The following is a 23228-nucleotide window of genomic DNA, read 5'->3' as shown; positions in this document are numbered from 1 at the left end:
TCCCACCCCCAGAACAACTTCCAGGAGAATCCTGGCTTCTGAGAACGAGGCAAGAAATTCCCTAACATCACCCAGTGGACACGGGCGGAATCAACTGTGGCGTGAACCACTCTGCTACCCCCCAGTGGCCATAGGTGGGTTTGCAAGACTAAGGCAAGAAAACCCTTGCCTACCTCCTAGTGGCTATTATGGGTTTAGCACCTGCTGGGCCTGTGGCACAGGCAGAACACACCAGCTGGAACAGCCCACTAGCCAAGGAATGTAGGCAGCCTCTGGAAGCTAGAAAAAGCAAGGAAAGAGATTCTCCCCCTGGAGCCTCCAGAAGGAAAGTAGCCCTGAAGACACCTTGACTTTAGCCCAGTGAGGTCCACTTCAGACTTCTGACCTCCAAAGTTGTAAGCCTAAAAATTACACAAGCCCAAGGTAAAGAAGAGCTTATCTCAAAGAGATCTGTGGGTGTGACTTGCTTAACGGAGTGAATCCCAATGAGATTCTTAGAAGACCCACAAATGTAGAATCATATCGGGGAAAAACACTACCAGCTATGATTGAAAGGGAGAGAGACAGTACAAAATGAAAAGAGGCTTAGGACCCCCAAACTCATTTCTGCTTCCCAGGTAACACATTCTCATCTCCTTAACGTCAAAATGCCTCTGAAAGTAAATTGCTCATCAGAAAATTGCTTGATTAGTGAAGATCAACAGGCTTGTGCGGAAATTCCATCAACGCTCTGAGGAAGCCCACTGAAATATCCCCTGGGGCAGCACGGAAGCCCCCAAGGACAGAATATTCAGGAATCTCGCCTCCCAACACTTCTAACTGAACACTGTTAAAGTGTGCTTCTGCCCCTGAGATTACTGAAGACGTCTTCCTGCTGATAAGCTTTTATACTTTGACCGTTCCAGGCCAACCTGCGGCTGCCCCGTTCACACTGAGGGGCCCTCACTTCCTTTACCCCTCCCAAACTATCAGAAGGGCGCAAGAGGACCGTGAAGGTGGCTGGGGTTGGGCCCTGAGCTGACTGACGAGGGAGAGGACCTCGTGGAGCCGGGCCCCGGGCACGTCAAATCCCTGAGCAGAAACCAGGCGCCTAGCCCTAGTGCAGATCTGCGCCTGCGCTAAAAGCACTGCTCCCGTGAGCCTTCGCGGCCAAGTCTCTTCCTGTCCAAAAGGCCCCAGTCATTGTATTCAGTGGACCTGAAAGGCATGTGCAACAAAGCGTGATGGGAAATAGATTCTGGAAGCAAGAACAGGCGGAAGCCTCGCTAGGAAATACGGTCCACGAGGGTGTGCGGGTCACAACCTGGCACCGAGAGACAAGAAAAGGCTTTGGCCAGTAACGAGCCCGGAGATTTCTGGGAAATGGAGTCCGGTGGGGCAGGGAGGCATGTGCGCATGACCGGAAGTGGCGCTATTCAGGCGCCGTCCCCTTTGGAGCGAGAGGCGGGTCTGCGGCCGCAGTTTCTGAGCTCACGCTGGTGGCGGGAGCCGGGAGCTTGCTCGCGTAGCTGGCAGCGGCTTTTTCACGTGGTGTTCTGCCTGAGACCGAGGCAGGTGCGCCACGGGCTCCCCAGCCGAGGCCTGGCTGTGGCTGGGGAGACAGTGAAAGACCCGGCTGGACAGGCCGGACCGGGCTCAGCACCGCAGGCTCAGACCCGGCCTTTAAGGGGACAGGCCTGAGAGAAGAGCCCAGAGCGGGGCTGGCGCTCAGAAAACTGCTGGGAGGCGGTGGCGCGAGGTGGGACCCAAATGCTGGAGGAAGGAGGTGAGACGGAGTGGTGGAGCGGTTTGTGGCTTCTAGCTTGTCCGCTAACAGTGCTGTGTGACCCAGGTCAGAATTCGGCGGTCATCCTTTCCACAAGTGGTTGGGGGACGATCCTTTTTGTGGAATAAAGAATTCCGGGGTCAGAAAAGTTTGAGGAGCTCAGCCCTGGATCATTTCTGAGTGTCCTGTCCCTTACTCCGATCTGTTGATGGACCCATGGCATTAGAAAGTAGAGAGAAATGGGCCCTGGGAAAGAAAATGGGACTAACTCAGGGCCTCCTCTATTGCTTCTGATCTTCCAGCCCTCTTGAAGCATCAGGGATGTTCGGAATGGGCGCCCGTTGGCTTCACCTCATATTGAGGATGGGTTCAACCCAGTTGGATTGTGAAATCGTGGAGGATACTGGAGATTTAGAATCAGAAGGCTAGGATTCCTGTTTAAGCTCTGGGGTACCAGCCAGCTTTCTTAGCCTGTGTTTCTTCATGGAGGAAAAGGTAAAATAACGTTAACTACCTCGTTCACCTCTAAGAACTGTAAGCATCAACTAAAATGACGCTTTTGAAAGCACCTTTTTAAACTGAGATATCATTTACATGCATTCACTTTTAAAGTGTACAATTAAGTAGCTTTTAGTATATTCACAAAGTTATGCAACCATCACCTTTTTTTTTTTGGCTGCGGCATGCAGGATCTTAGTTCCCCAACCAGGGGTCCAACCCATGCCCCCTGCACGGGTCTTAACCACTAGACCACCGGGGAAGTCCATCACCATTATTTAATTCCAGAACATTTTCATCACCCCAGAAAGAAACTGGTATTACTCCACATTTTCCCTTCCTCCTAGTTCCTGGCAACCATTAATCTATTCAGTACTTTCTGTCCTCATGAATTTGCCTATTCTGGACATTTCAGGAAAATAGAATCATACAGCATTTGTGTCTGGCTTCTTTCACTTAGCATAACGTTTCAAGGTTCATCCATGTTGTAACATGAAGGAATCTACGTTTTATGGCTGAATAATAGTCCATTACATGGATTATACCATGTTACATTTATCTCTTCCTCAGTTGTTGGACATTTGGGTGGTTTCCAGTTTGGGCTATTATGAATAATCCCATAAACATGCATGCACAAGTTTTTGTGTGGATGTGTTTCCATTTTTCTAGGGTTTATATATACTTAGGGGAGGAATTATTGTATAACTCTGGTAACTTTGGTAACTCTGTTTAACTTTCTCAGGAACTGCCAGACTTGTGTTCCACAGTGGCTGCACCATTTTACATTCCCAGTAGTAATGTATGAGGATTTCAGTTTTTCTACATACTCATCAACACTTGTTTTTTTTCCATCTTTTTAATTTTAGCCATCTTGGTGTGAAGTGGTATCTCATAATGGTTTGATATGCATTTCTCCAATGACTGATGATGTTGAGCATCTTTTCATATACTTAATAGCTGTTTGTATCTTACTTAGAGAAATACCTATTCAAATCCATTGCCCATTTTTAAGTTGGGTTATTTGTCTTTCTTTGTTGAGTTTTTAATATAAAGAATTCTTTTTATATTTTGGATACTAGACCGTTAGAAGATATATGATTTGCAGATCTTTTCACTTTCTTGACAGTGTCCTTTAAAGCACAGAGTTTTTAATTTTTATGAAATCCAGTTTAGCTTTTCTTCTGTTGCATGTGCTTTTGGTATCATGTCTAAGAAACCCATTGCCTAATCAGAGGTCATAAAGATTTATATCTGTATTTTCTTCTAGAAGTTTTAGCTTTTACATTTAGGTCTTTGATCCATTTTGGGTTTTTATATATGGTGTGAGGTAGGAGTCCAGCTTCATTCTTTTGCATGTAGATATCCAGTTGTCCCATCTCTATTTTTTTGAAAAGAAATTTAATTTCTTGGCACTCTTGTTGAAAATCAGTTGTCTATAAATGTATGGATTTATTTCTAGACTCTCAGTTCTTCTCCATTGATCTATATGTCTATCCTTATATCAGTTCCACACTATTTTAATTACTGTTGCTTTGTAGAAAGTTTAGATCTTCTGTAATTTCCTTGAACAATGTTTGGTAATTTTCAATGTAATGTCTTTCACTTTTTTTTCTTTTTTTTTGAGATTTGATGATTTTTTATTAAAGAAAAGTATCTAAATGGAAGCAAAAGTAACAGTATCCATAAAAATATTTGTTCTGAAATATTTACACATTAAAAAAACAAAGAATTAGGATTGAGAATAACATCCATTTATGAGAAATTGCTCTGAGCTTAACAGATACCTCAGTGTCTGTAGGGAATGATTTTCTCAATTAAAGACTTTATGGTCTACAGAGAAAGGTCAACTAGAGGTGTCAAAAATTTTAAATCTATTACATATAAAATGCAGTGTTGAGGATGATGTGTGAAATTTAATTTTAAAAATTAAAAAATAATAACATTTTGAAAAAACAACTTTAAGAAGAATACTAGTGGCAAGAGATTAGAGGTAGATATGGCTAAGACAGTAAAGTAAATTAATCCATACCAAAATAAGTATCCTACCTATGTTATTTATACTTTTTTGCTTATAACATCAGTAATCAAACTCTTGCAGTTATTTTGTTCAGTTTATTCCTAGGTGTTTTGTTCTTTTAATGCTCTTGTAAATGGAATTTAAAATTTCATTTTTGGATTGTTCATTACTAGTGTATAGAGGTACAGTTGGAGAACTATTTATTCAATCCTTTGCCCATTTTTAATTGAGTTGTTTTTTTATTGTATATTCATGTTGTATCCTGCAACCTTGCTGAACTTGTTTAGCTGTGATAGTTTTCTGTGGATTCCTTAGGATTTTCTGTATACAAAATCATGCCATTCACAAATACAGGTAGTTTAAATTCTTCCTTTCCAATCTGTATGCCTTTGGTTTGCTTGTTTGCTTGTTTTTGCCTAATTGCTCTGGCTAGAACTTCCAGTATAATACTGGTTAGAAGTGGCAAAAGCAGACATCCTTGTCTTGTTCTTGATCTTAGGGGAAAAGCATCAGTCTTTAGCTCTGGGTTTTTTGTAAATGCCTCTTTATCAAGTTGAGGAAGTTCCCTTCTGTTCCTAGTTTATTGGATGTGTTTTATCATGAAAGGTATCAGATTCTGTAAAATGGCCTTCTTGGAGTTCACTGAGATGATCATATGGGTTTTTTTCCCCTTTATATTAATATAGTGTGTTATACAGATTGATTTTCATTTGTTGAACCAACCTTGCATTCCTGGGATGAATCCCACTTGGTCATTACCTCTTTTTTTGTTTAAGCAAATGTCTTAAATTTGCAGAGCCACTTTCTCCAAGGAACTTAATTGGTAATAGTTGTAAGCTGTATATTTACATGCTAAGCATTGTGTCAGCTGCTTTGTCTGCATTTAAATCTTCACAGCAACTTTACATGGGATATTATCCTCATTTTACAGATGAGAAAAATGAGACTTAGGTTACATGATTTGTACACTGCTGGTAAGTGGTAGATCTGGAATACTTGAGAGTCTGTTACACTCTAATGCCTCCCTATGTTTGAGTCAATTGATGGAACTTCTGAGGTAGGAAGGGAAATTGGAAAATTTCTGTCCCATTGCAGGTCTGCAAATTCAGCCTCAGTGAGCCCTGGGACCTATAATATCATTTGAACACTCTCTTCAGAGTGAAAATTTGAGACTTTCTAGCTTGGTGAGATGTAAATTTTATGCCTCATTGCTTTCTTTCTCTTCCTCCAGAGCCACCTTCTCCAGATCCTGCCCTTCCCCAAGAGGAAGGCACAGAAGAGGAAGGAATGGCAGGTGGTCTCCTCACAGCTGGGCCCCAAGTAAGTTGGAAATTTACTCTGAAAGGCAGCCTCTTTTTTTTTTTTTTTTTAATATTAAGGGTGTTTTTGGTTTTTAATTACAAAAGGAATTCATGTTCTTTGTAGAAAACCTGAAAAGTGTAGACAACATACCCCCCCAAAATTACACTTAATCCTACGAAGAAATAACACTTAACATTTTGATTTGTGTCCTTTTAGTCATATTCTTTTTTTTCTGTTTTCCCCAAATGGGTTTGTCCTGATTTGTAACCTTCTTTTCATTTACACTTAGTAGAATTTGATTAATATTTCCCCAATTTCATTAAGAGTATTCTACAGAATTATTTCTAATAAATTCCATTTCATAGTCCTTCTGTGAGAGTAAGAACTGTCTTCTCCCTTTCTTTTTCTTGACTAGGCTAGGAATTGGTCTGTTTTCATTTTTAGAATGCCTGCTCTTGGATTTCCTCATCAGTTCTACTCTTTATTAACAAAATTTTCTGTGTTAGTTTTTTTGCTTCTGCTTTCCTTAGATTTATTTTAAAATTCACTTTTCAAAATCTCTTGAGTTGAATCCCCTAATTCATTTTCTTCCTGTTTTGTTCATATATGTTGAATATTTTTGGTGGTGGGTCTTTATTTTTTTAGAGATGCCAAAATTGTGACTTTGGTTTCTTGTCTGCACATTTAGCTGGGCTGTGCTCCATGCAGGCAAAGTTTGTCTCTTCTCCACACAAAACATCCAGGTATAGTGTGATTGCAGCTGTAGGATTTATGGCTCAACCTTATTAAATTACTCATTTCTTCCATACCTTTATTTTTTGGTTTATTTTGTATTAACTCTGTTAACAACTAAGTTGTTTAACATCTCTTGTAGCTATATTTTAAATTTCTCCTTGTACTTCCTACAGTTTTTTCTTTATGAATTATATATTTGTTATTTGGTTCATGACCCTTACATCTTCATAATGGATTTTACTCTCTTGATTATTATAAAATGACCCAAATGTTTTAAATATTCCATCGTTTTTTAAAATGACCCTCTTTGTCCCGTTTAGTGCATTTCTTAGTGTGAAGGATGTATTGGAAGGACAGGTAAAATTAGAAATCAGGAAACTAGTTATGAATTGGGAAACGATGGTGGCTTAAAGCAAGGCAGTGGCAGGGGCATGGAGAGAAATGCATGAATTCTCATGATATTGAGGAGGAAGAATGAATATGCAGTTGACATGTGGGGAGCTGCAAGAAAGGGGAAGATAGCACCCAGTTGTCTGACATGGCCAACTAGGTGACTGGAGGTACCATTTCCTAAGCTGAAAATAGGAAAAGACCCCCTTGCCTCCATGCCTTTGTTCCTGATGCCTCCGTTGCCTTGGACATCCTTCTCTTTCTCCATCTGAGGAACCTGCTCCTTGAAGGCCAGGTTGCCCTCCATCTATGATTCCTCCTCTGTTATCCTAGCAACTAATCTGTCCATCTCTTTGACACATTATTACAGGTGGTTGCATACGTGCTGGCTCTCCTGCTGTACTGTGTGATGTCTGAGTAAGCAGGAATATTTATTAAATGTTCTGAAAACATTAATCATTCACATTTCTTTGCTAATTTGCAGCTGATTCCTTGTTGCATAAACTCACACATTCTAATTTTGTTTTTTCTCTATTGGCGCTTTTAATTCCCAAGCACCTGTTAGTTCTGCCCAATTACTGCTCATATATATACATAGTTTCTTCTATTTATGTATAAAGTCTACTAGAGTTATAAAACATGTGAAGACAAGAGAGACTGTATTTTATTTATTTTTGTGCATCAATATCCAATATAGTGTTAGGCACATAAGAAGTGATCAATAAATGCTTTTCTGGAACTACCCTGAGTCTTTTCAAAGACCCTTTGTAGGCCCGCTAACCAACACACCCAAAGCTGCCAACCTCCCCACCCCCTCGTATTCTAAGGCCACTGGGCAAGAAGGAATATGCTTGTTGTTTCAGGGATCCACACCTTTCAACAGTGTGACTGTAGCTTTTACCCAGAAGGGATGGAGGCAGTTGGCCCCTACTCCGAGGGACAGGTTCAAGAAAGGGATGCCAGAAAAGTCCAGAAACCTGGTCCTACTGGGTAAGGAAACCATTTAAAATGCAGAATTTGTTCAGTTCTGAAAATGTTTTACTTCCAGTGTCGAGTGATCCTGAGTGGCTCTGCTGCACCAGAGGGATAGTGTTTGTTCCTCCTCATTCCCTAGTGAAAGATCTCTGCATTCTGGTTTGGGAAATAGGCAGTTTCATTTTGTTCCCCCCGAGGCTGCACCTCCCCGTTTTCTTATTTCCCAGGAAGGGTGGGGTAGCCTTCAGGCCAGTTCCTCCATAGTCACTAAGTTCCCAACTTCTTAAGTATCTGGCTTTATGGGCTTGCTTAGCTCCCTGGCTTGACCCCTCCTTGAGGCTGTTACTTTAGCTCTTTTCAGAAATGCTCTACTAAGACCTTGGCACCGTATCTATCTTATTTACTGCTGTGTCCCCTAGTGCCTGGTACCAAGTCAGTGCTCAATAAATATTTGTTGAATGAATGAAGTGAATGACCCATTTCCACTCCCCTCAGTTCTGGGAGGCTATTTATACTTAGTACAGATCTCTAAACCCCACTTTTTTCCCCCTTAAATAGGACTTTCAGTCTCCCAGCCTGGTATGAACTCCCAGTTGGAACAAAGGGAAGGTTCATGGATGCTAGAGAGAGAAGGCCTAAGGAGTACCTGTTCAGGTAAGTGAGCAAGCACTAAGCCAGTCAGAGTCTCGGGAGCAAAAGCCCCTTTGAAACATGCGTTAGTGCATTTGAGTATTTTAACGACTGGTGAGGTAGCTATTATTATCCCTGTTTTATAGATGAGGAAAATAAAACTGAGAAAGGCTAACTCACTGGTTCAGAGCCTCACAGCTAGAAAGCGGCGAGGCTGGGGTTTGAAGCAACAACAGTCAGACTCCAAAGCCCTCTATTCCACGCTGTCTACTCAGCCTCCCAGGCTGGGAGGCATTTGGGAGCACTGGTGGTATTGCTGGCCTCTGGGAAATGAGAGTCATCTTTGCTGGCCTAGCACATTCCCTGCTTCGGGTTCACCTCACTGAGGATCTCAAGCACCCACCTTTAGCCGTGCTTCAGCTGTGACACCTACTGCTGCTCCCCTCTCTGACTAACCCTTTATTGGATTCTGCACCCACACCCTTTCTCTCCCTTTTCATGGCCATGCTGGAATTTTCTGAAGGGCTGATACTAAGAAACTTAGGGAAAACGAGCAAGAGAAACCATAGTTTCTGCCTTTATCTCTTGCTACTCATCTAAGGCTGCTCACTCCACCCCCACCTTCATATTTCAGCCCTTGCAAATGTCTGACCTCTGGCAGGGCCTGTGGTTCCAGCCACTTCTGATATTTTGAAACTTAAAGCATCAGAGGTACAATGAACTTAACAACTTTAAAGTGACAAAATTTTAAATTTTTCTAAAAATGCGGTCTAATGCTTTATATCTTTTACGGTTGCTGTAGGACAATGAAAACAAAGCCTCTGGCTTACTTTGTGCACGGTTCATCTGAACTCTCTTCACATTTTATCCTCTTTCTAAGCAGCCTATCACATGTCACCTCAGCCCTTGTAACTCTGGGCACCACTCACACTTGCTGAAATACTTCCCTTTACCAGGAGCCTCACTGCCTGCTGCTTCCTTCTCCCAAACCCCCTGCTTCCCAGCACAGCATACTTGTTATGCAGGACCTTTAACCTGAATCGAGAGAACCCTGTGTGGAACCTTGGGAATTGAATAGAGTGTTCTGTGGCAATAACTGCATCTTTCTGGGAAAAGATTTCATCACAGTCTCAGGGGGGTTCAGGATCCTATAAAGGTTACTGAAAAAGATTCAAATCACCATGTCACTAGAAACAGAAGTTGGGAAAAGGTGTTACCACAAAGGATCTGTGCCCTGAGGTCTTAGCGTAGAGTATTAGGGTGGAAGCAGCTTTGGATGTGGACCCATGAAAGACGCATCCAGGTCCTGGCTTGCTACATATTAACTACATGGATTCACAGTAAACCACTAAATTGTGGTCGTCTGTTTCTATATCTGAAAAAATGTAGATAATAAAACCTGTCTCACTCTTTGACAAACTTATTTGAAAAAAAGTTGTTGACAATGTAGGGCGGTATTAATTCTGTAATAGTGAAGTAGCTGGAGGAAAGTTTTAAATCTGGCTATTAGAGTAACTAAAACACTGCTCCTGTGATGTCGCACCTCTGCTCTGAGACCCACCGAGCATCCTGGGCATCGCTGTGCCTCCTGGGCTGGTTTCAGAGCTATTCTATCCCACCCCTCCCACCGTGACAGACCCAGGTCTTCGACCTGCCTTTGCCTCACTGCGTGGTACATGCCTGGCGTTGTTTTAGCTACTGGAGGTGCAACAGAGAACAAGATGTAGGCCCTGCTTACATCCTAGTGAGGAACGTAGATAAAGCAAGTAAACAAAATAACCGATACAATATTGGATGGTGATGAGTACTGTAAGAAAGGGGAATATGGGTGGGGTGGGGGCTCTCCTAGATCGGATGGACAGGGAAGACCACTTTGAGGAGGTGACACTGGAGCTGAGATCTGAAGGAAAAGAATGAGCCAGCCGTGTAAGTATCCGGAGGAGGAACATTCTGGGCCACACCACGTGTTGAGGCTTTGAGTTGGGAATAAGTTAGACTTGTGTTAGGATGAGAAGAGCCTAGGACTCAGTAAACAAGAGGGAAGGTGCTGGGCAGGGGTCAGATCATGTAAGGCTTAGAGGCCATGGGAGGCGTTCAGGTTTTATTCAAATAGGAAGATAGGAAGCCATTGAGGGTTTTGAGCAGGGAAGGGATAATATTTGTGTTTGAAAAGATAACATGTGTGGAGACTAGACTTTCAGTGTTCAAGACTAGAAGCAGGGAGATCAGTTAGGACATTCCAGTGAGAGGATGGTGGCGGCTGAGGAGGAGGATTCAGGACATACTTGGGTGTTAAAGCCAGCATGACTTGCTAGTGGACTGGATGTGAGGCAAAGAGACATTAAGGATGACCCTGGCCTGAGCAGTTGGGTAAATGGGAAGACTGACAAAGACACTGGCTTGAAAGGGAAAATCAGCGGTTCTGTTTTGGGTATATTCAGTTTCGAACATAATTAGACCGTCTTATACAGGAGCCAGCACCCATGCCCCCTGTAGTGGAAGCGTAGAGTCCTAACCACTGGACCACCAGGGAATTCCCCGCATAGTCTTCTTAATTGCTTTTTTCTCCCACTGCTTCTTTTGTTGTCGCTTTTCTTCTCCTTTCCATCTTTTACTCAGATAGATGGTCAGTTTTTGAGAGCTGTAAGACCAAATACCAAGTAACATAGAGATACCCTCAACCCGAAACAGGGACTTCGGTGCTCTTAGTAGACTGGGCTTTGAATGCATGTGCAACTTAGAGGGAAACCTGCTTAATGGGAAACCATTTAATATGATTTACAAGGAAAAGGTCCAAGATAATAACAAGCACTCATATAACACTTGCTATTCCTCAGGTATCATTCTGGGTCCTTTGTGTTTTAGCTCATTTAGTCCTCTTAGTAATTCTGGAAGAGAGCTACATTCACAAATAATAAATCCAAGGCATAGTAATTTGCCCAGAGTCACACAGCTAGTAAGAGGTTGAACCCAGATTTGAAACCAGGCAGTCTGGGTCAAGATTCTGTATAGAAATTCAAATAAAGCATACCTAAAACTAACCTGCTGTTTTCCTAAATAAGGTAGAAACAGGAAGAATCTTTTCAGGAAAATTGACCCTTGTGAAAAGAAGCTCCATAGCCTTCTCTAAAACTTCACTCCCTTAGCTATAAGCCTCTATGAAGGAGACAGAGAGAGATGTCTGGGACCATTGGGTTCACTTAGTTTTAATACTTTGCAAATATTATACATTAATTCACACTTTAAGGTTTTCTCTTAAAATGAATGAGGTCCCAAAGGGGATTAAGAATCAGTAACTCTTTTTAAAAATATCACCCACCCCCATCCATATTATAAAAGCAATGTTATTCTTTTTAAAATAACTTTTTTTCTAATAAAAATAAGTTCATTTGAAGTTTAGAAAATAAAAAAGAAAATCAAGATCTCCTGTCATCCCACCACACAGAGGTATTACCTTCAATCTTCGTATTACAAAAAGCAGCATTTTCTAAAATTAACAGTATGTAATTTTACATATTTCTTCTTTCACCTAACAGCATGTTGTTTATTTTTATCACTGCTTAGTCCTTGAAAGCAAGGTTTTTATAACTTTTATTATAAAAATAATAGTCACTGGAGAACATCAGAAAATACAGATAAGCATTGAAGAAAATAAAAACTACCCCTGCCTAATCCCACAAGCCAAAGACAACACAGCTTATCTTCACATTGTATAACTTGCCAGTGTTTTTTCAATAAATACCTTTCTACAAAAGGAATTATAATGTACAGATTTCAAACATGACTTATAACTGCTGAACAGTGTCCCTTGATTGGCTATACTATAGTCATTCCTCGTTATTAAACATTTAGGTATTTGCTTTTCATTTGACAAATGATGCAGTGTTGACAACTGATGTTAATGCAGGTGAAGTGGAATTCTGTGTCAGCATTTTAAGGACTCTTGACACATGCAGCCAGATTACTCTCCAGAAAGCCTGTCCATTTATGCAGCCGCACCAGTGTGTGAGATATCCCAAATGCTGCACTCTTAACAACACTCTAGAATTAACCTTTTTTTTTTTTGAAATCTTGCTGATATGATAGGTGAAAACATTCATCCTGCTGGCATCAGTCATCAGCTTTTTTAAGTGAATTGTTCAAACCTGGTAATAGCAGGTTGCCCAAAACCACACCAAGAATTGTGACTAAGAAGACAGCTTAAGACAACCCAGTACTTGGCAAAAGCACAGGAGAGGAGTGTCAGAAAGAAAGGAGAGGAGTGCACCTGAGGCAGGTTCAGGATAAACTTCTGCTGTTTAGGAAAGGGAGCAAAGAGTGCTCATGTCTCTGAAAAGCTTTCTGATCATTGTGGTTATAACAGAAACATCCTGGGTGGAAGGGGGTGGAAGCATCGAACCTGTCCCACATAAGAGCTCAGCCAGACTCCTTCAGCCTTTTGTCTTTCTTTCACCAAAAGAATCTTTAAAATTGCTTTTGTAAATATTCTTCAGATTGGAAGATTGTATCTGAATCACCACCTGAACAAGACATTTCTGAAGAATCATTCCAAGACCCAAGTGTAGAGATGCCCTCTGGGGAGTCAGATCACAGGAACAGTGAACTGGGGAAGAGCTTCAATCTGAGACCAGTTCTTTCTCCACAGCAGAGAGTTCCTACAGAAGTGAGACCCCATAAATGTGAAACACACACAGAGAGCTTCAGGAAGAATTCAGATATAATTAAACCTCACAGAGCGAAGCCGTACATATGTAATGAATGTGGCAAAGCCTTCAGTTACTGTTCTTCCCTTTCTCAGCACCAGAAGAGCCACACTGGGGAGAAGCCATATGAGTGCAATGAATGCAGGAAGGCCTTCAGCCAGAGCTCATCTCTTACTCAGCACCAGAGGATTCACACCGGAGAGAAACCTTATAAATGCAGTGAATGTGGAAGAGCCTTCAGCCAGAATGCAAACCTTACAAAACACCAGCGAACTCATACCGGAGAAAAGCCTTACAAATGTAGTGAGTGTGAGAAAGCCTTCAGTGACTGTTCAGCCCTTGTTCAGCATCAGAGAATTCACACTGGAGAGAAGCCTTATGAATGCAGTGACTGTGGGAAGGCCTTCCGCCACAGTGCAAATCTTACAAACCACCAGCGGACTCATACAGGGGAGAAGCCCTACAAGTGCAGCGAATGTGGGAAAGCCTTCAGCTACTGTGCGGCATTTATTCAGCACCAGAGAATCCATACAGGGGAGAAACCCTACAAATGTAATGCATGTGGGAAGGCCTTCAGCCAGAGTGCAAACCTCACAAACCACCAGAGGACTCACACTGGAGAGAAACCCTACAAGTGCAGTGAGTGCGGGAAGGCCTTCAGCCAAAGCACAAACCTTATAATCCACCAAAAGACCCACACTGGGGAGAAGCCTTATAAATGTAATGAATGTGGGAAATTCTTCAGTGAGAGCTCAGCCCTTATTCGACATCATATAATTCACACAGGAGAAAAACCCTATGAGTGCAATGAGTGTGGAAAGGCATTTAACCAGAGCTCATCCCTTAGTCAGCATCAGAAAATTCACACTGGTGTGAAACCTTATGAATGTAGTGAGTGTGGGAAGGCCTTCAGGTGTAGTTCAGCTTTCGTTAGACATCAGAGACTCCATGCTGGAGAGTAACTGGGAACATAACCAAAGTGGATGGGGACCTGACAGGTAATTTGAAGGCATCTGGGGACATCTGACTTTAAGTCTAGCTCAGAGCCACATGCAAAAGCACCTTTAATAAATAGTCACTATTTTACATGTTGCTTCTGGAAGGTCTCAGGTGCTCTCTTCTTTCTCAACATCTTCTTAGACAACCCAACCCCAATTACACTGCTTTAAAGATTTACCTTTAATTCAGTGGTAAAAGCACTCCAGAAACGATGTATAAAGAATGAGTGAAAGACTTCGTTCCTACTTATAAGGCCAGGTATTTTGGCAGTGGTGTGGTCGTAGTAGTCTCTGCTTGAATGAGGGCTGTTGCAACAGGAGAATCAAGAACATTAGCCGGGAACGAGTATTCCCCATAGTGGGGCCACTGAGGTTTAAGATTTGGGGGAGTGAATTCAAGTGAGGAAGGGGATTCTAGAGCCAGCTGTTACTAGAATGGGGCTGGGGGAGGGATGCTGAATCTAGACACAGCTGCACACAACCTGCACTTTCTGAGCTGCTCAAGTGCTCTATTCTAGTTACTGCTGTCAAGAAAAGACCGAGGAAGGACAGTGAGGTTGAGGGTGCAGGAAGAAGCTAATGAAATCCCTCAGCAAGGCACATACCTTTAAACGGAGTTCCTAAGGGAGGGAAGGCTAACAAACCTGGGGCAACGTGACGGCAGCACATTGTGCTTTGCTTTCCCTGGCTCAGAGGCAGGCGAGTCATTTTTACTTTCCCCTCTTCCTGACAGTTGAGTATCTTTTAAATTAAGCTCTTTAGCCTGTTGGCCTGCTTTCTCCCTTGCACCCAACTGGTGTAGATCTCATCTCAGCACTTATAAACTGCTGTGAGCTTACTTGGTTTTTGGTTAGGTAAGCCTGATTTGAGACTCCCCATTACTGGTCTACTGTAAGGTAAGCTGGTTATACCCTCAGCCATCACCCAAGGCCTCTAGCTTTGATTCCTTGATGACTTGCCACGTGCCCTGGAATGTTCCTCACTCCAGCAATCTCAGGCAGTCCTTTCCACTAAAGCAGTTTTCCACCCCTGCTTGCACCTGTGATTAAAAACCACCTAAACCACCATGACCAAATGGGACAGCCAAGTGACTAATGGCAGGGAAACGAAGTTCTTGGTGCCATCATTCCCAACTCCCTTTAGGCTAGTCCCCAGAAGCCCCTTCCAGGTGGTACTTCAGGCTGCTCGGGTAGCTTTGTCTCAGTGTCCAGGTGTTTGAGGTTCATTCATTGCATATCAAATAAGGTGAAAGTGAGTGATGAGCTCTAGAAACTCAAAAGGAACAGAACTAAGAAAAAGACAAGGGAGAGGCTTAGGAAAGGTGAAAGCGTTCATTAGAAAATAGTCTGTGACTGGTTTAAAGCAAACCAGGGTAGGTCTAGGAGCTGCTAATTAACTACAGAAGAGGACTCATAAAGGTCAGGTTCTTTGGTTGTCCCATCAGTGGTTCTGAACCACAGCTGTACACTGGAATGGAGAGTAAAGCCTTGAATCATGGGCCCTGGGCCCAGAACCCACCAAATGATTAAACTGGTTTGGGAGGAAGAGCTGCTTCCCTGGGTGTTTATTATGTTTAATTCCCCAAGTTTTCTTTCTGACCAAGAACTTTTTCTTGAGGAGCTCCATGAATGTGTCTCCAAAAAGCAGACTTCCTTTCTAGGTATCTTCTGAGCTAGTCCCATACAGGACAGAAATGTGTTGTCCACAGATTGCTGCTTCATCCCCAGATTCTGTCACCCTGGCCTCAATGACCACCATTTGACCACAAAGCCTAGGCTCCCCCAAGGAAGAGGCCACATCAGAAAGTCCACTGCTTGTCAAATAACCCTTTATTATTTTTCTTTGCAGTTCTTAACTCTGTGGAAAAGAAAAAAAAAAACCCTCTCAGTAATAGGACAAAAAAACCTTATCTCCCAACCCCACTATTGAGCACTTACAGAATTTTCCACCTTTTCCCCAAGGATACATTAGCTTCCCCTCCAGTTTTCACCCTAATTTTAAGCAAATCAATGCATAAGTCACTTACAGCTGGACATTCCACTGCACCACTGTTGATGTCATCTATGATGTCGTGAGGGTGGCGGCCATCAACATTGCAGCCCACAGACTGGGCGGTCCCCAGGATCTCTTTAATGGTTCCTATAATTAAAAGGTAGAATCAGAGGGCCTGTCGTCCCTCACAATCCTCAGATACCAGTGGGGAAATACAGGCAAGGAGAGGAAAAACTTTTATGGAATACAGGAATAATCATCACTGCTCCCCTAATCCAAAATTCATAGCTCCATATATTTAAAAGCTCTGAATGCAAAAATGCCCACAGGTCGTATGATACCCAGATTCTTTCAAACCCAGAAAGACACCACACCCCAATTTCAGGTCTTACAGAATAAAGTCCCCTCTAAGTGGGAAAATGCCACTAAGTGAATACATTCTGCGTGACAATTAAGGTGGCCCCATACTGTTTTGTTCTTACCAGAGAGTTCTCTAGCTAAAGATCGATGCCGCATCTGCCGGGCAATGCTGACAATCTCATCAAAAGTGATGTTTCCACTGTGCTTAACTGCAGAAAATAAACAGCAAAAGCTTTTTACCACCTCAGGCCAGAGCAGAGCAGACTAGTCAGTCCTCCCTCATCCATTTCTAACCTGTTCCCATGCTTTCGGCACAGAGTCATCCACATGAAGAACAACCCTGTTTCCTAAGCTGGGGTTTAGTATCAGCTCACCACTGGATTGCACCAGCCAACAGAAAACTGGTCAGGTGCAGTGGCGGGTGGCTAGGGACAAAGTCAAGTCTTTGCTAACCTTAAGTGGAAGGGACTGTTTTGAAGAGGAGAAAAAACATGCTGAAGTGACTGAGGTTGATTAAAGCTGTCCATAGGGTCTGTCATCCAGCTAAGAAGCTGCTCTTTCTTGATTACTGGTTATCGTAAGTTTCTTCACCCTGCCTGAACATGTCCCTCCTGCAAGCATTGAGTGGGATCTGTTCCACACCAGGGATTGGGGAGAGCCACATGGCACTTCTTGGCAGTGCCTAGCTCTGTAACAGCTTAACAAATACCTGTGCCATCCCTAGGTTTCATTAAAGGGAGCACGTGCAGCTGTGTATCAAACACTGGGCACACAATACCACTCACATACTACCAGGGAAAAAGCCACTCACTGTTTTTCTGCTTCTTTCGGTCTCTTGGCGGTTCCTTGAGGGCTTTGATGATCAGGGCAGAGGCAGAAGGTACCACCTCAATCTGCAGAAGAGATTCTCAATGGGAATAATATACCCTACCCCACCCTCCAATGAGAACAACTAATACTACCATGCACCTTGGCTCTCAGAATCCATGGGGCCAGATGCCACATTTACTGTACATTCAGGTTAATTTTCCAACCTGAAACACGTCCTACCCCAGCAAACATAAGTGATTTACCCACTGTCTCAAAAGTGAGAAGAGTTAATATCTGACCCATGCTCTCAAAAGCCTTCCCCACAGATAAAATTGCTCTTACCTCACCACTGGTGGCAGGTGACCATGTGAGCAAAAAACCTTCCTCCCAGCAATCCCTACCTCTGCCCTCCCTCAAACCAAGTACCTGGGCCTGTCGGTTCTGAATGGTCAGTTTCACTGTAATCCTCAGACCCTTCCAATCACCAGTTGCCTTGGCGATGTCATCACCAACTTTTTTTGGAGACTGCAGAAATAAAAGGTATATGATCACACCAGGCCCCACATGGAAGCAGTCTGGAAATCTGCCCGGTCCTCCTCACTTGGCAGCACAAGCAAGCTGTTTGAAACACGTTTAACTTTGCCTGCCCAATCGAGGCACGGCTATCACCATACTAAACTGGAAAACTGAGGCTGCAGGTTTAGTTGGTCCAGGGCTGTAAACTGGAGGTTCAAGGCCACAATGGGACCAGGGCCCTTATCTACCTACCCTCTCCTAAGGACCTATGTGGTAATTTTCAACTCTCTTATATCTGAATCACCGGGGGGTCTCTTTAAAGACACCAGGTCCTTGTGTCTGACCAACCCTAGTCAGTCTGTGGGGATGAGGTCTGGGCATTTGCCCCTTTACAATTCCCTAAACAGGAGAGATGTCCAGTGAGTGCCGGCTGAGCTAAGGGACAAGGAAGAGTAATGATGACACTGCTTAAGCAAAACCATGGTGGGAGAGCTTTTCAGACAGGAGACCACTGCTCAAGGAATAAAGGCCTGATTATATTCATGAAAAAGGAAGTTCAGTAAAGAGTGTAAAATGGAGGAAAAAGCAGGTAAATAAGTCTGATCCTAGGTAAAGCTAATCATATTAACCAGTAGGTTCAGAGCAGAGCTGTTTATACAAGCTACTGTAACATTCACCGAGATCTTCATGTCACACCCCATTTTATCTTCCCAGCAGCCATATGCCCATCTCCCTAGGAAACAGGCCAAGTAGGCAATGCAGTGTCACTAAGCCACTCTTGACTTCAAAAACCTCTATCCCGTCTCTCAGGGACACAAAGAGCAGCAGCTAAGAGGCACTGGAAAGTTACAGGTTCAAGGTACCAGGTTCCATCTTTACCTACAACCTTTCTGTGACGGCTAGTGCCAGTTCAGGCCTAGCTGGGGATGGCAATCGCTCACTGTCAGGGGCACCTCAGACACAATCGTGTTTGCACAAGCCAGAGTCGAACTCTGCTCTCCGCATACAAAAAGCGCCCCTCCACAAGAATGACTTACCAGACCCAGGGGGCCGATCTTGGGGGCCAGGGCAGACGTGGCACCGACTTCCCCACCGGTGCACCTCAGGTACACTGGGAGAAATAAAGGATCAGTGCCTCCGCAAGGGGAGCCCCCAAGTCACAGCCCTCCCAACGCATCTTTCCGGGCCTGGCCACACCACCTTCTGCCTCTTTTCAAAACAGCCCCAAGAGGGCTTCCCTGGTGGCGCAGTGGTTGAGAGTCCGCCTGCCGATGCAAGGGACATGGGTTCGTGCCCCGGTCCGGGAAGATCCCACATGCCGCAGAGCGGCTGGGCCCGTGAGTCATGGCTGCCGAGCCTGCGCGTCTGGAGCCTGTTCTCCGCAACGAGAGAGGCCACAACGGTGGGAGGCCCGCGTACGGCAAAAAAAAAAAAAAAAAATTAAAAGAAAAAAAAAACACAGCCCCAAGAACCTCGGGGGGAGCGAGGCAGGACACCCCTCCCCGCAAGGCGTGGACCGCTCCAAGCGCCACGTGGGACAGCGGCCTTCCGCTTGGCTACCGCTGCAGAGGCCCACACCGCACCGGCGTGGAGGAAGCCCCGGACGCCGACCAACGCAGCCTAGGGGGACGTGCCCGGAGACAAACCTTACCCTAAGGGTGGGGGCTGCAAAGCCTCCACAGGTCGTCCGGTCCTGCCCCCCCATCTACACGTAGGGAAGCTGAGGCCCAGAAAGCGGGTCGGCCAGGACCACACAGCGCCCCGAACGCAGCACCAGAGGGCCAGCCTCTAGGGAGCAGCGGCTCTAAAACCCGCCGTGGGAAAGGCAATTGCGGCGGAGGCCGCAAGCCGGACGGAACGCGGGGAGGGATGCGCCATCCCGAAGCCCCGGCCACATCTAAAGCACGCACCGACTTTGATCTCGTTGGGGTCGAACTTAGGCGGCATGGTGGAGGCGGCTGGTGTCGGATGAACCCGGATTCGGGACGACCGAAGAAAGTTGCACCTTAGCCTCCTCCGAGCCGAAAACCGAAAGACCGGAAGATGGGGCACTTGCGCCGGTTAAAGTCCTGAAAGCGCGGCTCTCGCGAGAACTGCCGTCTCCGCCCCATCTTGCAGCGACGCCCTTGGTGCCATATTGCTTGTGGGCAGGCACCTAAGGCTGAAGGCTGGAGAAGGAGGCACCGCGGTGAGCTGCAGCTAGGGGTTCTGAAGCGGGGTTCGGGGCAGTTCTCCCGGGGGAGGCAGACAACAGATCGCTGCTCCCGAGATCTCAGGCTCCGTTGCTGCCCATTCTCCCTGAGGGTCACGCTATAGTCCCTGTCACTCTATCCCAGAACCCCGCCCCTCTCCTGCGGTTCCGCACCAGCGTTCCGAGACCCCACGGCCACGGCAATCCCCTACCCCCTTCTAATTCCCTCGTGATGTGGGCATTTTAGCTATTAAAACAATTTTATTAGAGTCTAAATCCGGTCCAACTCTTAATTCTAAGATTCTGCGGTCTTCGGTCTCAGACTTCGTCATCCTGGTCTGCATGACTTTCGGAGATTCTGAGTTTTGGTCCCCAGTTCCTGCGTTTGGAGGAGAGCAGACTGTGGCTCCGCCGGGCCCGTGCCGGGTGGTCTGTCACCCGGCGTCCATGACCAAGACCTGCGAGTGATCGGCCTGCCTTGAGGTCCACCAGAGGGAACGAACGTCGGAGACCTGTGTATCCGCAAAGCAAGGTTGGGCACTGCCCACCCCAGCCAGGGGAGGAGGGTGTGGCTCTTCCTATCTGGGCTGGACGTCGGGGGAGGGGATGGATGAGGCGTGGACATCCGGGAGCAGGTCGGGAAGAGCTGATCTTCTAGGAGGAATGGAGGAGAGGTGGCCGTTGGGGAGGAGGTGAGGGAAAGTTAGTCATTGGGGAGCAGGCGGATAAGAGCTGGTCATCAGGGAGAGATGGAGAGGGCTGTTTTTAGATCGTTCCCCATCCCTGCAGACAGGTGGGGTGACAAGAGGAGGCTGAGCCAGCTCTGCAGGCTTGGCCAGCTCCCCAGACAGCCTTCACCTCTATAGGCAGGGACCTGTGATCTCTACGCCACCCCTTGAGGAATGGGTGTGTGTCTTCTTCAACTGCATCTTCTCCCTGGCCCCTTTCTCCCTAGATCCTTCAGCTGTAGTAGGCCCTGAATAAATGTTTGTTAGATGTGTGGTGCTACGTGGTTAACATTTATTGGGCACTCATCATGTGCCAGGTACTGTGCTATGGGCTTTGCAAATATGGAAATCACTGGATCCAAATAGAACCAGGTGTTGGTAACATTACTCACACTTTACAGATGAGGAGACTGAGGCTCAGAGAGGTGAACCAAGGGGACACGGTTGATGGGTGACAGATCTGGGATTCAAAACCAGTTAAACAAAGAAAAAACAAAAAAAGAAAAAAGATTCTATTTCATCCCAAAGCCCATGCTGTTAACCATAAGCTTCCCTGTATGGTTACTTCCTGGCCCATCGCTGTCCCATATCAAATCTGGTATTTTCTGGTACCAGGCAGGCAGTGAGCACCTGGCTTCTGAGTTCAGGACGGTATACTTAATGTGTGCTAAGTTACTGAAGCACCACGGAGTTGGGCAGACACCACAGGATCGGGACTTGAAAGAGCAGAGTTCCAGGCTGGTTTTGCTGCGATCCAGGCTGTATGACCCGATCGCTGAACTTGATGAGCATCCGTTTTGTTACTAGAAAGAGGGCTGTGGTGAGAATCAAATGGAATAATAACTGTGAGAGTGGCAAGATGCCTGAGGATTGCTGTTGAGCTTTTATTTAGCTCCAAAATCTCTTTGGTCATGATGTAGTTGAGTTCCCCAGGGTCAAGGTCAGGGCTGGCTAAAGCCATGCAGTGTTTGGTTTGCTGATGCCACTCTGATAGTCTTTCAGGGCCTACAAGGGATTCATCAGCCAAGTCTGTTAGAGTCCTCAAGGAGCATCCTTGGGAAGGACCTGAGGAAACTTCTCCAAGTCAACCCCCTTGTCTAACGTGGAGGAGAGATGGGGGCCCAGAATGGGGAAAGGGTATGCCAGGGTCTCACAGTGGGTCAGGGGCAAATGTGGGCTCAAACCCAGGTCATCTGGCTTGCTGTTGCGCTCTTTCCACATACTGCTGCTTATTTTTAGCCAACAAAGAACAGAGTGTTGAGCACCTACTGTGCCAGGCTCAAGGCATGGACTGATGGTCAAGATGGACACAGCCCCTGCCCACAAGGAACTTACAGTCCCGCAGATCAGCTACATGCTCTGTGTTACTGTGCTACCTGTCCTGGGTGTTGGGGACCTGTGACAGAGTCCCCAGGCCCTAACTTCTCTCCTGTGCCCTAGTGTTGTGAAGATCGCTCTAGGAAAAAGGAAGGATGCCACTCTTCTTCCGGAAGCGGAAACCCAGTGAGGAGGCTCGGAAACGGCTGGAGTACCAGATGTGTCTGGTGAGGGAAAATGGATTTCCTCTGAGCCCATCCCCATCACCACCTCTGCCCCATGCAACAGGGCTCCACACTGCAGTTGCCCTCCATAAGCCGATCACACTTCTCATTACTCGCTCACGCTCTTCCCTGCTGGACCTCAAGCCCCATTAAAGCAGAGATCATTGGTCCACCTTCAAAATGGACTCGTGGAACCGGATGGTGTCTGTGATCTCTTGAAGCCCCTTAATCCTATGTCTCTTTGCCTGATTTGTCCACTCTGGAAGGATGGACCCTCTTTTTTTAACTGTTTTTATCCCTAGGCAAAAGAAGCTGGGGCAGATGACATTCTTGACATCTCTAAATGTGAGCTCTCAGAGGTAAACTGGGGTGGTGGTTTGCCTGTGAATTTTTGTCTGCCCTTCTTTCTTAGATCACGTGTCCCTAGGAAAGCTAGATGTGGACTGAGGCTTTTAAAAGGCCAGAAGCTGCTGTCAAGAGGTGTTTCCTTAGGTTTTGTTCTTGTCCGAGAGAATTGAGATGATCTTCTGGCTTCAGCATAGTCTTTAAGAGTCACAGAGTCTAGAAAATGTACTCGTGGATTCCTAGGGCACTGGGAGAGCCTGGGATTCTCTGCCAAGCACCAGAGATCTTTCTTTTGCCTCTCATAGCGTTCCTGTTGGGGGTGAGGTGGGTGGGTGGGCAGGTAGTCACCCGATAGCTGATTGCAAGGGAGGGCTGACCACCCGAGCAGCGTTCCTCCCAGCTTTCCCCAGGCTTAGACTTATTCACCTCCTGCCCCATCTCTCCCCAACGCGTGTGCCACTCAGAACACAAGTTAAAAACTGGCAGGAGGGGAGGCACTGATCCTTCTTTATCTTATCTTAGATTCCATTTGGGGCTTTTGCAACATGCAAAGTTCTGCAGAAGAAGGTGAGACAGATCTTCATTTTCAGAGAATTATTTATTGCTTGTTTGCTTGTTTGAAATCAGGTGGGAATTCTAGGAGTTGTCTTCCTTGCACAGATATCCCCCTTCTCTCTGAATCGCACCCTTTCAGTCTGCAGCAGGTGTGTTCACAGGAGAGCAGGCTTTGGC

General features: G+C 45.3%; 3 protein-coding genes and 1 non-coding gene across 8 annotated transcripts in view; 2 read left to right on the top strand and 2 right to left on the bottom strand.

Moving 5' to 3' along the window:
* The first annotated feature begins 1448 nt into the window (after positions 1-1448).
* On the top strand, positions 1449-15432 carry ZNF79 (zinc finger protein 79). The gene is made up of 5 exons (XM_060014125.1): positions 1449-1765; positions 5512-5600; positions 7571-7697; positions 8241-8336; positions 12806-15432. Exons 1-5 carry the CDS (start codon positions 1750-1752, stop codon positions 13975-13977), a joined length of 1500 nt encoding a protein of 499 aa, XP_059870108.1. The 5' UTR covers positions 1449-1749; the 3' UTR covers positions 13978-15432.
* A 128-nt stretch (positions 15433-15560) lies between these two features.
* On the bottom strand, positions 15561-19760 carry RPL12 (ribosomal protein L12). 2 transcript variants are annotated; one of them, XM_060014129.1, is made up of 7 exons: positions 19602-19760; positions 18729-18802; positions 17602-17700; positions 17177-17258; positions 16488-16574; positions 16040-16152; positions 15561-15870 (listed from the first exon to the last, which is right to left on the bottom strand). In XM_060014129.1, exons 1-7 carry the CDS (start codon positions 19636-19638, stop codon positions 15865-15867), a joined length of 498 nt encoding a protein of 165 aa, XP_059870112.1. In that variant the 5' UTR covers positions 19639-19760; the 3' UTR covers positions 15561-15864. The 2 variants fall into 2 exon arrangements, with proteins under 2 accessions (XP_059870112.1, XP_059870113.1); XM_060014130.1 differs by lacking the exons at positions 18729-18802; positions 19602-19760 and adding an exon at positions 19343-19571.
* Positions 16658-16787, bottom strand: LOC132427761 (small nucleolar RNA SNORA65). Its single transcript, XR_009519969.1, has one exon. It is a non-coding gene; the product is annotated as a small nucleolar RNA SNORA65 (small nucleolar RNA).
* Positions 19761-19784: 24 nt separating the features above from the next.
* The window catches only part of LRSAM1 (leucine rich repeat and sterile alpha motif containing 1), a 43890-nt gene continuing 40446 nt past the window's right edge, over positions 19785-23228 (top strand). The window contains exons 1-5 of one of the 4 annotated variants that reach the window (XM_060014123.1): positions 19785-19879; positions 20183-20414; positions 22051-22154; positions 22454-22510; positions 23019-23063. In XM_060014123.1, the coding sequence (XP_059870106.1) occupies positions 22083-22154; positions 22454-22510; positions 23019-23063 (174 nt within the window). In that variant the 5' untranslated portion in view covers positions 19785-19879; positions 20183-20414; positions 22051-22082. The remainder of the gene's footprint in view (positions 19880-20182; positions 20415-22050; positions 22155-22453; positions 22511-23018; positions 23064-23228) is intronic. The other 3 variants (XM_060014121.1, XM_060014124.1, XM_060014122.1) reach the window with 3 other exon arrangements.

The sequence above is a fragment of the Delphinus delphis genome, chromosome 6 (assembly GCF_949987515.2).
Source record: "Delphinus delphis chromosome 6, mDelDel1.2, whole genome shotgun sequence".
NCBI classification, from domain to species: domain Eukaryota; kingdom Metazoa; phylum Chordata; class Mammalia; order Artiodactyla; family Delphinidae; genus Delphinus; species Delphinus delphis.
Note: the sequence above shows the minus strand (reverse complement) of the source record. Positions and strands in the feature narration are given on the sequence as shown.

Bases quoted from the DNA above. Each gene is read 5' to 3' on its own strand.
- ZNF79 (XM_060014125.1), top strand. The intron at 7,698-8,240 runs GTAAGGAAACCA...CCCCTTAAATAG, and splicing joins CAGAAACCTGGTCCTACTGG to GACTTTCAGTCTCCCAGCCT. The intron at 8,337-12,805 runs GTAAGTGAGCAA...AATATTCTTCAG, and splicing joins CCTAAGGAGTACCTGTTCAG to ATTGGAAGATTGTATCTGAA.
- RPL12 (XM_060014129.1), bottom strand. From the start codon at position 19,638: ATGCCGCCTAAGTTCGACCCCAACGAGATCAAAGTCG. The intron at 18,803-19,601 runs GTGCGTGCTTTA...TATTTCTCCCAG, and splicing joins CCCCAACGAGATCAAAGTCG to TGTACCTGAGGTGCACCGGT. The intron at 17,259-17,601 runs GTACTTGGTTTG...TCTCTTCTGCAG, and splicing joins TTCAGAACCGACAGGCCCAG to ATTGAGGTGGTACCTTCTGC.